At 36.4% G+C, this 16718-nt stretch overlaps 1 protein-coding gene across 1 annotated transcript; it reads right to left on the bottom strand.

Annotated features, from left to right (window-relative positions):
- Window positions 1-1098: 1098 nt before the first annotated feature.
- On the bottom strand, window positions 1099-15220 carry acer2 (alkaline ceramidase 2). The gene is made up of 6 exons (XM_015394963.1): window positions 14849-15220; window positions 14457-14571; window positions 11366-11507; window positions 10645-10782; window positions 3863-4000; window positions 1099-3066 (listed from the first exon to the last, which is right to left on the bottom strand). The coding sequence occupies exons 1-6, from the start codon at window positions 14960-14962 to the stop codon at window positions 2880-2882; spliced, it is 834 nt and encodes a 277-aa protein (XP_015250449.1). The 5' UTR covers window positions 14963-15220; the 3' UTR covers window positions 1099-2879.
- Between the last annotated feature and the right edge of the window lie 1498 nt (window positions 15221-16718).

Genomic DNA, 16718 nt, shown 5'->3' with positions numbered 1-16718 from the left:
ATAAATAAATCTTAGTTTTTATTCAGAGCACTGACACATTTAAGTGAAGCAAAACCAAATGTATGTTGTTTGGTGGTAAAAGGCCCAACACTGAGATAAGCTTTTTAGCACTTGTGAAAGTTTGAAATTATGAAGTTTTTTGGAGTAATAATAGATGATGAGGTTTGTTGGAAGCCCCATTTAAATGATGTAAAACAGAACTGTTTTTTATTTGCTGTTCTTTTCATATGTGATGCCTAATATGACCCACTTTGCTGGAATTTGGGGAAATATAGTATATAAAACAAACCTTGATTCAATAATTAAACTGCAGATAGGAAGTGTTAGGATAATAAATCAAGTTTAATAATACAAATTAGCTTTTCATAAGATCACAAAAAATAACATTTCTGGTTATTGTATATTTAAAAAACTGTTGAAATTATGTTTTGGGTGGTAAAGAAGACTAGTCCTGTTTGTATTGAAAAAATGTTTAAGCAAAGGCAGATTTATAAATAAAAGGGATTGCTAATGATTGAAATATACAAAGTTTCCATCTGAAATATAGATGTGTGTTTTGTGTGCAAAATTGTTGAATCGACTAAACGATGAAATTAAGATGTGACATTCTGTGTTAATTTTCAAGAAGACTTTAAAATCTAAAATAATTAAAGCTTAAAATGAAATTTGACTGATTTTAAGCTCTCCTTTGTTTTGTAATGATGTACTAGTACTGTTTTTTTTTATTTTTTTGTGAATTAGTCTTATGATAGATTATAAGCTTTTTGGGCCTCAACCTAGTTTTTTCTGGATAAATTATTTATAAAAATTGAGTTTCAATTTTGTCTTTAAACCAAAATAAAACATTTGTTCATTCATTTAAACAGAGCTTTGACAAATTTAAGTAAAACCTAAAACAAAAGCAACAAACAACAAAAAGCAGAACCAAATGAAGGACCTTGAGGTGCACTAAAATGACCTGAAACTATTTCAGGAGAGGTTGATTATATATAAGGGCATCAAACAGCCCTTAAGGTTAGGCAAATAGCTCATAATCATAATATTCAATCTTTACTAGTCAGTGATTTCAAGGCAGAAAACCAACATGTTTAAATTTTTCTTTATTTATTACAGAAAATATCAAAACTCTAATCTGCTACAAATATTTGCGTACAAAAGAGAGTCATTCATGAAAATAAATATGTCTGTGCAATTTATCCGTATTTTGACTGAAAGTGGAGAAACACTGAGATTCACACGGATTAAACATCACAAAGCAAAACGGCAGAATATAAAGGTCTGCTCTTTTTTTCATTGGCTGCTAACTGTGATGCAATATTATTCATTTCCACTGCAAACAATTATCTTATCACCTTTAACTACCTCATTCAACATATTGTGCCGTACACAGCGGATACTATGGGTATCGCTTCACATCGTAAATCCTTCCTAAAGTTTCTCTAAAATATACATTTACAAAGTCTGACAAAACAAAAGGCAGAAACACTGTAAAATGGAAGCCATCATTCCCTGTGGGACCTTTTCTCTTCCTTTATGAAAAATATTGAACTTTACAACTTAACATATTTCAAAAAAACAAATAAAAAGACATCATCTCAGTCTGTTTTTTCTGGATTCTTGCAAATTACAAACTTTCATTGACTTTTAATGATTGCACCACTTATTTTTGCAACTTTAAATTCTTTGCATGTCGTAGAAATGTCTAATAATGTGCAACAACAATTCAAATTGTCATACAAATATTTGAGAAGGAAAAAAAAACTTAATAGTTATCATTCTCTTAGGTATAGCATTTCATTAAGAAACATTCAAACTACATCCTTCTTTTTTTATTGGTTTCTGGATAAGAGGTCAAGAGAAAAAAAAAAAAAAAAAAACAGAATATAACCTGTTGCATTACCATTAGCAGATTTTTTACAGGATGCAAAATAAAACTTACAGAACCAATGCACATTCCCTTCAAAACACAATTATGTTTTTTCTATATATATGCAATTATATTGTTATCTTATATGAAATGCATTTGCACCTTTTTATATTACTTTAACACTTTGAGGAGCACCCAACATATGAAATGCATCACATCAAATAAATCCTATAAATATGAACTTTACAAGGCTGAAATCTAATGAAAATGGCTCATCAGCCATGTTATGTTCACAAAAATCTGAATGGTATTTGGGTTTTTTTAAGACTGAAAACTGTAAATGACAATTAGGTTTATCGACTCCTTTCATAATACAGGAATCACAGTTTTTTTTTTTTTGCATTGATGTTTAGCAACATTTAAATGAAATAACTCAAAACAAAAAAAAAGAATCACAGTAGCATGCTGGAGGCAAACAATGGCTAGATTAGACCCTAAGGCTTGGCAAGAATTACCTTCTTGTAGGAATCAGCTTATAAATCGGGTGTCTATTTGATTACTTCTATGTTACCATACCTGGCTCCAACGAGTTGCTGTATGATTATTATTGAAGCAGAATTATGCTTAATATTGAGGTCTTCCAACATTTAGAAACTGAATCAAAGCCACAGATACCTAACTAATCTGAACGCTCTGAGAAAGTCACATGATGTCTCATGCAAAGCCTGAGTTTATGTGTAGAACACTGTAAAGGTTTGTTGGCTTTGATATGTCATTTAAGGACTTGCCCTGCATGATAATTCACATATTAATGACATCAGAGATTCATAAATGCAGCTCAGTCCGTATTCAAAGTAGATCCCAGAGCAGGTTTAGGTTCACTCTTTGAAATGTGCCTCTTCCAGTCAGATCAAAGCGGACACTGTTTTCGGGGGGGGCAGTGCAGCTTGCAGACAGGTTGCAGGATCCTGCTGGTGTCAAAGCCGTAGAGCTGAGAACTATGAAGACCAGGTTATGTCACCTTGATGGCAGATTTTTTCTGAACGCAGAGCAGAGATACATATGGCACCCCAATGAAAGCCCACTTCTCGTTGGGCCAGAACATGATGACGGGGCCTTGCTCTGGGGCCTCGGTAGCCACATGGAAGTAGGCGAAGCAGACGCAGCCTAAGTAGGAGGCCAGACAGATGAGGATGTGCCTGTGGGAGCAGGAGGACCATCAGTTTTTCATTTTTTCCAGAAAATTGTCTTAAAAAGTCTTCCATCTAACCCTTCTTTAGACATTTTTCACCATAAAACTTTATGTGATAGATCAACACAAAGTACAGCACAATTGAAGAGAAAGAAACAATGCACTGCAAAAAACTGATATCCAAGTCAAGTTTTTCTTAAAATAAATGCATGTTTTAAAATTAAGGAGGTAAGTGAGATACTTTGCCAATGGAGTAAGGCGATTTACATTTCAAATAAATCAATTGTGTTATTTCAAGTGAATAACATCAAATTATCTTATTTTGGGAGTAAAAATACTAATTCCATCGACAGATCATCTTATTCACCAACTGAAATAAAGGTAAATACACTTAATTTAAGAAATTTGTACTTGTTTTTAGATAGTTTTCTAATCAATGCAAATCTGAACATTGGTTCAATCTTCCAACCAACAATAAATAGATACGCAAATATTTTTTAGCTGATATTAGCATTACATTTTCTTGTTTTTGTATCCGCATTGGCTAATATGTGCAATATGCAATATCTTCGATATTTTAATTGTTCTTTATGATTCAGTTGAGACTTTTGTCATATTTGTTAATATTGCCTCATTTTGATCACATAAATTGAGGAAAACAAAACAATATCGGTCTAAAGATTCGGCCCAAAGTGTGTCCAAGCTGAAAGGTAGTGAGTGTCCTCTCTTAAAAATATCTGTTATTTTTGGTTTTCTTACAGACACAAATGATAAACTATGTGAGGTGTTTGAGTTGGGCTTACCAGGCACAATGCAAATAGGGGAAGTTGACTGAAGACCACATTTCACAGAATATCCTGTCGCTGATCCAGCAGAGCAGAGCTAGCGCCCACCAGATCCCCGAGATCAGCCCCAGCTTGAACACACGGTAGTTTTCACACCTGCAATGAGAGTGAGCTGAGAAATGTGTGCAATTCTGGAAACTAACACACAGATGAAAGGTCACGATGTAATCCCAGAGGAAAAAAAAAAAAAGATGGAAACAGCAAAGCACCTCTGATTTCACAAGAACCCGATCCTTTTACCCTAAATGCTGGGTTTTTTTCAGTCCATATTTGACAGAAATTTTATCAAATCTGCATATTTGTGTGTTTTTGTTTTGTTTTCTGTCATGATTTTTTTATGTAAACCCATATGTTTCTGTGTTTAATATGCTTGGTGTATTGTTATAACAGCATTACAAATAGTGACCACAGCCACATTCAATAAATGTCTGAATTGGATACTCTTTGCTTTGCCTTTGGAAAAAGATGCCAATAGTAAATCAGGAAATGTTTGCTCTTTTAAAACAACATAAGACTGTTTAGATTTGCTACAGTGAATCTTAACGTTAACATTAAGATTATGAAAAGAGTGTTTTTTGGTAGAGTTGTTTGACTGTAATAAACAAAAAAAAACTTAAACAACATCTCAAAACACCACGGCCAACAGGACGGTGGAGGGGTGATTATATGGTGTTATTTCCAGCCACAGAACATGGAAATGGTGAGTCATTTAGTAAACCAATGAGAAAAAAATATTTTTAAGAGTAGGAGTTGGGTCACAAACAGGAAGACGACACCAAAAGAAGCTTCACAGAATGGTTCATTAAAACATTGGAAGACTCCAATGACCCAATCAAAGTCCGAACATGGGTCTGACTGAAAGGCTTTGGTCAGACCTGAGGGGAGCTTAGTGAGGAACAAAAGCCAAATAAAGCCAAATAAAATCAAGCAACACTAAAACACCATCAGAATCTGTCAACAGTTAATAATCACTCTGAATTCATTTCTAAAAAATCTAAAATGTGGTTCATTCATGTGAAAAAGAAATGAAACCCTCTTTAAATTCTATATTTTGTATTTAAGAAAAACCTGGGGCGCACTGATGAATTTAGTTTACATAAATGTTCCCTCATGCTTTTATCTTTTCTAAAGGACCTGCTGGAACCTCATAATTTTCTTAGATTCATCCATCCATTTTCTGTCACGCTTTATCCCAAGCGGGGTCGCGAAGGGTTGCTGGTGCCCATCTCCAGCTGTCTACGGGCGAGGGGCGGCGTCCATCGCAGGGACACATAGAGACAAACAGAGACAAACAGGACAAACAACCATTCACACTTAAGGACAATTTAGAGAAACCAATTAATCTAACAGTCATGTTTTTGGACTGTGGGAGTACCCAGAGAGAACCCACGCATGCTCAGGGAGAACATGCAAACTCCATACAAAAAGAGCTTGGCCTGGAGTCGAAGGCTTCTTGCTGCCTTGCAGCAGTGCTTAGCACTGCTGCCTTGCAGCAGTTTTTTCATGACTGTTCCCTCGAAGTGAGGAAATATTTCCCTTTCTGTCCACTGAGAGGGTGTCAGCATTTGGCACAACATAAATTATCAGCAAAATCAAATATAAAACATTGCTGCGTTGAATAGTTCTTACTGCTATTAACATACATTGCTCTTCTGTTCTGTGTGGCAGCAAACCCGCTTTAAGCACATTACTGCCACCTTAAGGGCTGGAGTGTGTTACTCTTGTTAAATGTAATGTGGCTGAATTAAGTGCTTCTCTGACTTGCATTTATTTTTATTGTGATTATACTGAGAATTAAATGTATTTCCTATCAATGACTGAAATGATCCCTGATGTTGCATCATGTGGGAGTTTGAAAAGGGAAAGTTCTGCCTAATCCTCAGATAAATAAACACATCCCCTGACCTACAAAGATGTGCTAATCCAGAGTGCCTCTGATAAACTATTCTTAGCGCTGCCCTCCTAAGAGTCCTTGTGACTGGGGCGGAGACATGGAGGCCTGATCGTTCTGATGGGGCTGCACAGTTCTCTTCTTTTAAAGTCACAATGCTTTACTAGTGCCTTATTTGCTGTGACATATCAAGGACAATAAAGGGTCAAGCAAAAACATGGCTTAACTTTGATGCTTTGCTCACATTGACAAATTGAATAAAAGGTGCTTTATTGAGTTTCGCATCATTCTCCAAGTAGGAGGATGATTTAGCTGCTCTGTCTGCAGCCATGCTCTCAACCAAAGAGTAAACTTCTCTCTGCCTTAAGTTCAAGTAACTGTGTTTTGTCGCAAGTGATGGTACAGTCAGATTGGGCAGGAGATGGAGGGACTGCTCTTGGTCTCTTCTACACTGATACAACAAAAGAGAAACACGAGATGGGAGCTGAAAAGCATTTACTGGTCCATCTATGTTCCAACTCACACTAATGCCCCCTTTGATCATGACTGAAGAGCAAGACCTAAATTCTGGCTGAAATGAAAATGAGCTTTCTTTCTATGGTGGCTAGGCTCACCTTAACTTAAACAGGTGAAGAGGTCCATCATCTGGAATGAAGTCAGGAGCACCTAACTTTTTTCCTCCCTTTAGAGCATTTTCTTAGCACATTCAACTAGTTAAAAAAAACTCCAGGATGAAACAGAACTCCCTGGAGGGCCTTCATATCCCACATGAACCGGCAATGCTAAGGCACAGCAGTTCCCAGCCCTAATCCTCAGGGACCACTGTCCTCCATGTTTTCAGCTTCTGCAGCAATTATTAGAATGGAGATCATGCAATAATTTAAATCAGGGGTTCTGGATCGTCACATCTACAATAATGAGCTGTAGAGGTTTCCCAACCTTCCATCTTTAATACATTTCAAAGAATTCAATGCAAAAAAAGAAAACTCTGTTAAGCAAGTGTTTCTAGAAAACAGAAAACTCCTCAACGTCTCATTAGCAACAACAATGACTAAAACAAAGGAAAAATGTCATTAAACCATCATCAAAGTTGACATATATACACAGCGAGTCTATTTTCCCATGGGAAACAGTCCTGACTGTTCATCAGGGCTCGCTAACTTAACGTACAGATTGTCCTCAGTTGGCCAACACCTCTTCCTGCCAACAGAGACTATCAGCAGGCTGCAGGATATCTGCTCTCCTCTCACATTAGAGAAGTAACAAAGATAAGAAGGGGAGCGCAGTTTGGGTGAGGCATCGCTAAATGAGCTGAATAATTCAAGAAGGAAGAGATCTTACTTTATGCAACTCAAAGCATAAGTTATTGTGGTAGGATTATTAGCTGGTATTGATGCTCTGAATTGTAAACCTTGTGCCAAAATTGAAGCTCTATGAAGGGCTTATTTAAATAGTCTTCCAATCCAAATTAATCTTATGACTTCAGCTCAGTAGAATTTAGCAGTTTAAACGACACATGAACAAGAAATACATACCAGTGATAGTATTGCTTGCATCCAAAGTCAAAACCTAAAAGTAATCTATAAACTAGGATTTCTATTTCAGGGCAGTTTGTTGAGCCAAATTTGCCAATAATAACACCCAGAGACATGTAAACAGGTAAAGTTAATTAGCCCACATCATTTTTCATAAGCAGCTGTTGTCCAAACATAACATCCTTTAGAAATAAATGTAATATTATTAACGTAATAATGTCTATGTCATTAGTAGCTTAGATTTATTGACTGTTTTCTTCTGGGTTTCTTGTTAGTGTGATATGCTGGTGAAGATTCTCAGTCATCCAGGTCAAAGTCATTCCAAAAAAGGTTAAAACCAATCCACTGGACTTTGTTTTCCAAGTCTAAAGATGTTTCACTTCCCATTTTTAATTGAAAAAGCTTCCTGAATGGGAAGTCTTTCGACTTGGAAAACAAAGTCCAGTGGATTGTTTTTTTTTTACTTTTTTGGAATTGCTAGTGTGATGTAACAGCAAAAGCTAGTTTCTATGCATCCAGGCTGGATAAGCACCAATGTTTACCTTTCACCTCACAGAATGAAAAGGAATGCTATAGACGTGCAAGAAAGGGTTTAATCCTGGTATACCAAAGTCTCCTAAACAGCCATCACACAGTGTGTACATACATGGCAAGCCTCCAAACATTACAAACCTGAACAGAAAAACATTACTAAGCTCTAATTAGACTATAACTAGGGCTGAAACAATCGGATTAATCGCGTTCAATCGATTGTAGAAATAATCGCCAACTAATTTGGTAATCGGTTAATCGTTAAATGGAGTGTAGAGAGTTTAAAACATACCTTTAGCTGACAGATCTACCCACTTAGAGCAGTAATCAAAATTGTAAAAAAAAAAAAAAAAGTAAACTTAAATAAATTTTTTAAATTTAAGATTTTGAAAAAAAAAGTCTGTCAATATGCTCTATACAGAACTCCTCAAGTCGAAAAGTTTTAGTTTCACCTGGTTTAATTCAATATAAAATCTTTTTTAATTAACCTTTTGCTATCTGATTATTAATCGATTAATCCAAAAAAATTAATTGATTAATAATCGATGTGCAAAACAATCACTAGTTGCAGCCCTAACTATAACTGTATGCTTTGTTCAGATGAGACAGGGGAGATTGAGATTTACCAATTCTTTCTCTAAACACATGAAGATTTTTTAATACAGAGCAAAATATAAATAAGTGGGAAAGTAGCAGATCCAGAAAGGAAAGTGTATGGTGTAGAATCTGTGATGCTGTGGGCCTGTTTTTCTAAAATCAAAGTGAATATTGCTGGAGGGCATCGCACATAGAAACCCTTAAAATCCTGAGAGATCTTTAATAAATAAAAAAGGTTAAAGGAGTCCGTTTGTCGTCTAGAAATGGGAGGAAACTTGAGTAGGTGTGATCAATAGTGCATAGTTGATTATACCTCTCTCTATGCATTATCCTTGTGAGATGAGTGCTGATCTTTTGAAAAACAGTGGATGTTCAAGTAGGCAGAGCCAGGGAACCAACGGTTGTGCAAATAAATATTTTTAAAGCATTTACTTCTTCTTTTCCTATCTGTCTTCCTCCACAGTAATCAGACAGGAAATGGGCAGCGGGAGGGGAGGTGAGGGGGGGGTGGGCTGTACTCCAATCTTACATCATAAGAAAATACTTCTTATTATGGGACATCTTCCATTATGAAAATCTTATTTGAGTTATTTTTATCTTTCAAAATGAGATTATGCTCCTGCAGTAAAAGACGTTTAATATCTTAATGCTTTTCATCATCTTTAAATCTATATTTGAAGCAACACAAATTAATGCAAAACTGAAACTAGAACAGTTTCCCTTTAAGCAATGATTTTATTGGCTTACTGAAATAATGAGCACGTTGTTTTTTGGTGCAACTGGTCAAATGGGGGCCAAGAGTCACACTGTAAAAAAGTCAAACAACAACAAAACAGTGTGTTCTTTCTGAGGGCAGTGGTCCATCAGTCATGGTCACAGGAACTCAGTCTATCCCGAGCAAAACAAAACATCAAGAGGCTTCAGAAGATGACTGATGCCGCTGTAATGTCAAGAATTAAGGAGAAATTAAACAATAGGTGACCTAATGTTACGGAGCAACGAAGTTAAGGCTGCAGAGGAAAAAACACAACATGTGACCCCATATTACTGAGAAGGAGGAAATAATTAGAGGTTAATGCAAAGGATCTCCTTACCAACCAACACAAGGAGCTGGTTAAAAAAGGAAGTGCAACTGGGGACGAGCGCGTGGGATGTCTTCACGTTAACATATCACCAGAACGATTGACAATTAGGAGGCCTACTTATTTTGATGATCCTCCCAGAAAAATAACATCCTCCACTATACCTTTAATAGTTAGACTTGTGTTTATAATCTGGAGTTAAACAAAAATCCGAAATAAAAGCTCAAATCTAATAAACATCTAAATGCAACTATGAAATATTTCAGTTACACACTATTTCCATAGTATGTAGTTGCTGTTCATCCTTTGGAAAAATCATCTCCGGCAAAACAAGACAGAGCATGACCTCTAATTAAACCCAGAACACTAAACAACCTCCTGCTGGTGGGTACCATCTATTGTATTCACATAATCACATTTCCTGACAATAGACTTTGAGCAGATTATAGATAATTACTTGAAGTCATTGTACTTTTAATGCTCTCTTTATACTCTCTTTATCCCTAAGGCAGGTAGAACCTCACACAGGGTATGAGTCCGGTGGTCTATGTCAGAGGGCTTTTTCATCAACCTTAAAGGGTAAAAAAATAAAATAAAAAATAAAAACACAAAGTGGCAAAAGTGCAAAAACTATGAAACTGATATTTCATACTCCAGAAAAGTACTGAATGGGAACCGGAAAGTTCAACCAGGATGTTGGTTAATGTGAGAAAAAAAATCTGAATGTTTAAGGAACATTTGTTATTATCCAATGCTGATTTTAATATTATTACGTGATTAAAAAACTAAATCCAGTCACCTAAAAAGAAAGTGATCAATTCAGGAATAATAGGAAGAACTAAAAAAAAAATGTTTTTTCAGTATTTTAGTCACGAATTCCTACAACAGCAGAGTCATAGCATGACTAACATGAGCAGAGAAACAATGGGACCCAATCTAACAAAAACACATTAAGGATGAAAATGAGTCAGATTGAGAAACAGAGTCGGGTTTTTGTTTTGTCCACAGAGATACTGTTTCTTATTAACTGGTGTAGAGCAGAGCGTTAGGGTTCTGTAGCATGATCAGCATGAGGTGTGCCGGGATCCAATAATCTCCACTGACCTTTTAAGCTCGGTGATGAGCAGCGCCGTGCAGGGGATGCCCAGAGTCATGAGCGACAGTGAGTTGACCACAGGTTTAACAAAAGCCAAAGCGGTGGTGATCCCAGACAGGATGCCGATGACCACTTTGAACCTCAAACTAGGCAGAGAAACAAAAAAAGTAAAAATATGAGGTGACCTCTGGATGGAAACCTAAACAGACTATTTTTTTCAGTTAGAAATCACACTGATAACACATTCCTGTCTTTTGGTTCTAAATTGTTGAGATAAATTGTCTTCTTTTAAAGCAAATCCAGTTTATTTACACTAGTTTTATTTTAGAGAAAAACTAATTTTGTGTAGTTCCAGTTTATGCTTTTAGAGATGTTAATGTTTTATCTAATAGCTGTTCTTTTTTACTTTTTAATGAACCCCCATGCTCTTAACCCAACTGCTGACGAGCTATAAGCAGAGAAAACATAACATGACAGCCTGCAGCGGGAGAGAACCCATCAAGTCTCTGTGACAATACAAGAAAAAGACATGTGATGCTTCTTTTAGTGGTGTCAGCTATCTGGGACGTTCCTATATTTAGATACAATGAGTCATAATATTAAATGCGTCATGAGACAAGCCAATGACCCATAGTGAACTCCAGATGTCAACCTATGTCACTTAAAATGTTTTTAAATCCCAGTTAGAATCTCTAAAACCCCGTTTTTAATTAGTCCCTATCAACATACCGGTTTCTCCTGAACATCTTTGGCATGTATCGCTTGGGAAACCACATGGCGATGGCACACATGAGCACCCAAAGGATGGCCAGCTCATCCAACATTTGGCCGAGGAAGCTGAGTGTGGCGTGAAAATATGTTGAACCGATGCCTGTGAGAGGGAAAGTCACAAAGAATGATGACAGGGGTTTATAAGCGGATTGGTGGTCGACTGAAGGAGGCGCCTCTTTCTAAAAGGCTACTGCTGTTAGAATTGAAAGTTAGAGGAACATCTCACCCTAAGGTGAAGCAAGACCAGAGATTATAGTTATGATAATTGCTTGGCCACCAACAGTACAAGCTGACATATTACCCTTCAAATGGATCAGAGGCCTCATACTTATTTCATTTCACGTTATAAGCAGAACTATTGATGCAGACAGATCATTTCCTTTCTGAACTCATTTATTATGCATTTACCAGAAGCTATTTAGTCTCCATGCAGTACTCCACAATTTTAAGAACTATTTATGAATAGAAACCGCTATACTTTTTAACAAAACTCAGTTACAACCCGGCAGTGGGACTACATTAAAGATATTATTACGGTTTTAGGCAGAGGTCTAAAAAGGTATGGGATTGGATTAAAATAGGGTTTTTTCCCACCTGTAACTGCACACTGCTAGTCAGATGGCTGCATAAAAGGCACCTTAGACTTTTTCTCTCAACAAAAGTTATTTTGCTGTTCAGAAATATTTGCAATCCTTAAAGGAGAACGCCGTGTTTTTATATTGGACCCTTGATTTTATGTTATTACATCATGTTCTACTCAACCATAGGAGTTTTGTGTCATTTGGAGCTGTTCTGAAGATATTCAGTTAGGTTATATCCAAGTAACGTCTTCCTATGGGCAACGACTTGAAGGCACAAACTAAACTGTTCATGATTTATTCTTTATGGTACGCCAGCATTCATAACATGTAGGCGAATCACTGTCCCCTAGACATCAGCGGTTATATTTTTTATATTTATATTATTTTAAACAAAGCAGAGTGTTTACGTCATCCGTGCGCCGGACTGGAGTTGTGTCAGGCAGATCGGGCCACAGGCGGCTATGCTCAACGCCTTCTATTCATTCGGCTATCTAATCTGAATTGTATAATTCCATTTAGAGAGCGAGATCATCTGTGGTAGCAGCACTAGACATCTTCCAGGCATGTGAGTAAAACTAGCAGCAGTTCAGCGGACAGGATGAATGAACGGTAGTCGGCGCGCGCCAACACATTTCCAGATACAGGTAAAAAACATAAGACTGACAAGTTTGTCCTCTTTCGGCTTCTCTAATCAAAAATGCCAACACAACATAGCCTCTCCATTATGTGCACCACCCCTTATGTATTTATAAACTACTAGTTCTAAGTCATGACAACGCTCTCCTGTCCTGTTTTATCTTTAGCAAACTAGACGTTTGCTAAAGAAAAAAATAACATTGTTACACAATGTCCCTTTAAAAATGAGCCAGCTGTTAAAAATTATGAAAGCTAGGTGTTTTTATTTTATTTTATTTTAAGAATATTTGTTAAATATAAACCTTCAGTAGCTATGAATAAATGATCATGTATCTAGGGTTATAGCTCAGCAGCTGCATGAAGAGTTACTGTGAATGTGAAACACAAGAGCAGTAGGGCTGGGCTGGACTCTTTTGTTATCACTGTCCAACAGAACGTATCTGATCTAAGTAATCTCCTGTCCCAACAAAAGCTCTGAGAGTCGCCATCTTTTTAACAGAATTTTTATCCAAAGACCCATTGCTGTCATCACTTAGGCCTCAATCTGGGTGTTTTATTTTCAATAACCCACATTTTCTGATCCTTTTAAATGTAGATCAAACAAAACAAGGACATAAGGAGGAGATTCGTATTTCTATAATTTGATTATTTATTTAAAAAGTTAAACCTGTGTAAAATTAAACCTCAATTCTTGAAACAAACGAGCAATAACTGTTAATTCTTTCAAGTATAAATTAACAATCCTTGCAGTATGGGTGAACCCTTTAAGAACAGAGTCCGATCTTTGTGCTCAGGTCTGAGATCTCGTCATCTAAAGATGAAGATCCGAGGAAATTAATTGTTTTCTCTTTAGAGTTGATTAAAACAGCCTGTTCAGTGTTTCACACCCCCACTGACTGAGGTGACCTCCCAGTGGATGGGGTCAGGCTATCTTTGCCGAGTATGCAACCTGTGTTTTCAAACAGCACTAAGAGAACAAGGCCCTCTGTCTCCATTTCCATACAAACAGTGTCAAACCATCTGCAATCTCTTAGCTTGGTTTGCAGGACAGCATAACACTGCAAACAGGTAACAATTCTGCATTCAAACCGTATTTGTTTAGTAAAGAGGATGTGATCTAAAGAGCATCTGTGAAAAATGTTGTTTACAATTTACAGTTAGATGGAATAATTTTTCAAAGGGCTGCTAAACCTTAAGAAAACATGTAATAAATTATGTGATATAATTAAGTAAAATGTTCTCTTTTTCTTATATCCAGTCCCCCTGTCTTTTGAGTTTCAGTGAAAGTTTAAGGAGGAGGAAATACATTTTCAGCATGCAGAATTTGCAAGGCAAATACTATACAGAGCAGGCATAAGACCAATACAACATTGCATGCATGGAAATGCATTGCAATGTAATCTGTGTGATCTGACATTTGTTAGATAATTTAATTGTTGGGGAGATAATCAGGGGGGAGAAAAAAAAACACAAACTTTTAGATTTTCTCAGATAGTGAACTTTGAGCAACAAAGGAGAGCAAATTAATCAAGGACCAGATGGTGTAAATGTCCCCCACCCAAGCAAATCAGCTTCTGGTCTGGGATTACATCCGCAGAGAGCAAACTGAGGAAGATTAAGCAGAATAACTGGTGGCAAGTCCAAAAAGTCTCTGCAGCAACCGACCAGCCACCAATAAAGGCAACCACGCATGTGCACAGAGAGGCTGTTGCTATTTTCTGCTTACCAGAGTCTGTTTGCAGCCATAAACAAACAACTTGTTTCCGTTTTTAAAGGAATGAAACGTCCTGTCTGCACTGCTCATCCTCACTGTGAAGAAGTGTTGAACTCACCGACCACCACCAGCAGGATCCAGATGAGGTAGATCCCATTGTTGAAGTGCTGGGCATATTCACGGAACAAAAACATCAGTATAGGAGGCAAAACAAAGAACAAGATGTTGCTGATCTGAAATGGAATAAAGAAACAAATAGAAGATTTAGGGAAACATTAAACAACGTGTTGATCACTGGGTTCAGAAGAACAGCTGAAGTGTAAATGATTACATTTAAACCAGATTAACGTAAACAAAAAAACTGGATCTGGATCTGATAAGAAGAATAGTTCTTGGTAAAAGGGGGATGTGAGGACTGTTGGAGAGAAGAGCATCAGAGCAAAACAAAGGCAGAATAGATGGCGGTTGTAAACAAAACTGCATGAGAGACGCTGTTGATTAAACACTGACCGTGTTGTAAAATTCAGCGATGCTGGGGTAGATGAGGTAATTCCCTTCACACCAGTCCACATCCGAGCTGCCAGCCTGCAACTGGTCCCAGAAAATCGGGATAGCGTTGCTCATGTCTGGACTAGTTCTGGACAACAGAGCGCTGCGCCGATCAAAGCAAAGCAAAACAAAGCAACAGCTGAGGGAAAGTCCGCCAGCTCGGAGGCTAAAGATTAACAGTTTAAAGGCTGAACCGTGGATGGCTGTGAGAAGAAGTGTTGATGTCGGGAATCGCTCCTGTGTTGCATTTTCTCTCCGTCCTTCTTTTCGCAAAGCCTCCTATCTTCTGCTCCGTCCTCTGACAGCTGCTAAACTCTGGCCTCAAAGAGTGAGCAAGCGAGTCAAGAGGACTCCCCCCTCCCGGCTTCCGTCTGCAGTGAAACCGGAAGTGCTTGGATTTAATCAAAGATACAAAAATTGTCTGTCTGATACTATCCAAATAAAGTATTTTAGGATTACTTGTTTAAATCCCGTCTGATAAGGCCGATGCTGATTTTCATTTTAAATTAATTTAATTAACATTAAATTCCATGCAAAACGTAATAAGGTGCAAATATTTATTCGCCTATTCTATGCTTAAAATCTTAAAATATTTATTGTTATTAATATCATTATTATAATTATTATTTTCATTATTATCATTATTGTTGTCATTGTTATTAACATAATTATTATTTTCATTATTGTTATTATCATTATTATTATTATAACTGCAGTTGAAATTATTTAATAATTTCTTTCTCTCCTCTCCAGGATATTTGTTTCAAAAATCATTAGGATGGTTGTTGTGTTTGGTCAAAAATTGTGGTATTTCTTTGCTTGGATGCGTTTAATAATGAGGAAACGTTTGAACATTCTGACATGCCAGATGTGCCATTCAGAGCTGCTTGAAGGAAAAATCAGCAATTCCAACTACTGGTGAATTGGTGCATCTCTGATATGAATCCCTAGATAATAAGTTTCCATTCGTTCCTTAGTCGTCAACAGAGCAATCAGGCTTTACCTGTATGTTTTCTAGCTTTTGAAGAGTTTCTTATTTACATAGCTCATCATTACAGTGATCACACAGAAAATGTGCTTTTTAAACTTTACAACTCTCATTATTTTATCAAGAAATACTCACTGGCAGAAAAAAATAAATAAATAGAAAAAAATTGGGAAATAGAATTTGAATAAAATACTATCAGTTTCCTTTAATCTCTGAATGGCAACCAACTTTCAAGTATCTAATTATATACAAAAGGATATTCATGGTCAATATTGTGACAAACACAAATAAATTTACAATCCAGATTGCAATGTTTTGTGTCGGATCTTAAGATGAGCCTGTATGATTTTAAGAGGTGAAAAATAAGAAATCAATTACAACATTTTTTCAGAAATCTATAAGAGTTATCCATAAAAAGATATCCTCGTTCCTAGTGAAATCAAAACATATTGATGTAGAACCCTATAACACTTCAACATTTTCTACATTCTGCAGATAAAATCCTTGATAACTTGATGAACTTAAATGTGTATTATAGAACTATTCCTTTCAACACACAAAAGTAATGGAGAAAAAAACGTTGAAAAGAAAACATAGTTTCAAGTGTAGTTTTTAAAGTATGTTTTACTTTTAGTTTACATTGTTACTGATTCTAACTAATCAATTTCAAACATATTCTAATTCAGACTTAGAGTATTATAAGTTCTTGTAAAAAATGTCATATTTTGAAAAAGTTTCATCCACTCAATCTTTTTAGTGTGATTACATTATACTCATTACTAAATGATACCAGAATTTGCGTATACAATTTTTAAATCTTTCTCCTATCTCCATAAATCTATG

The sequence above is a fragment of the Cyprinodon variegatus genome, unplaced genomic scaffold, assembly GCF_000732505.1.
Source record: "Cyprinodon variegatus isolate N-32 unplaced genomic scaffold, C_variegatus-1.0 Scaffold715, whole genome shotgun sequence".
Taxonomy (NCBI): Eukaryota; Metazoa; Chordata; class Actinopteri; order Cyprinodontiformes; family Cyprinodontidae; genus Cyprinodon; species Cyprinodon variegatus.
This window is presented reverse-complemented; position numbering and strand designations above follow the sequence as displayed.

Coding starts and splice junctions, on each gene's coding strand:
- acer2 (XM_015394963.1), bottom strand. CDS start 14,962: ATGAGCAACGCTATCCCGATTTTCTGGGACCAGTTGCAGGCTGGCAGC. Junction 14,572..14,848: donor TCGCTGAATTTTACAACACG/GTCAGTGTTTAA, acceptor ATTCCATTTCAG/ATCAGCAACATCTTGTTCTT. Junction 11,508..14,456: donor GATCCTGCTGGTGGTGGTCG/GTGAGTTCAACA, acceptor TCCCTCTCACAG/GCATCGGTTCAACATATTTT.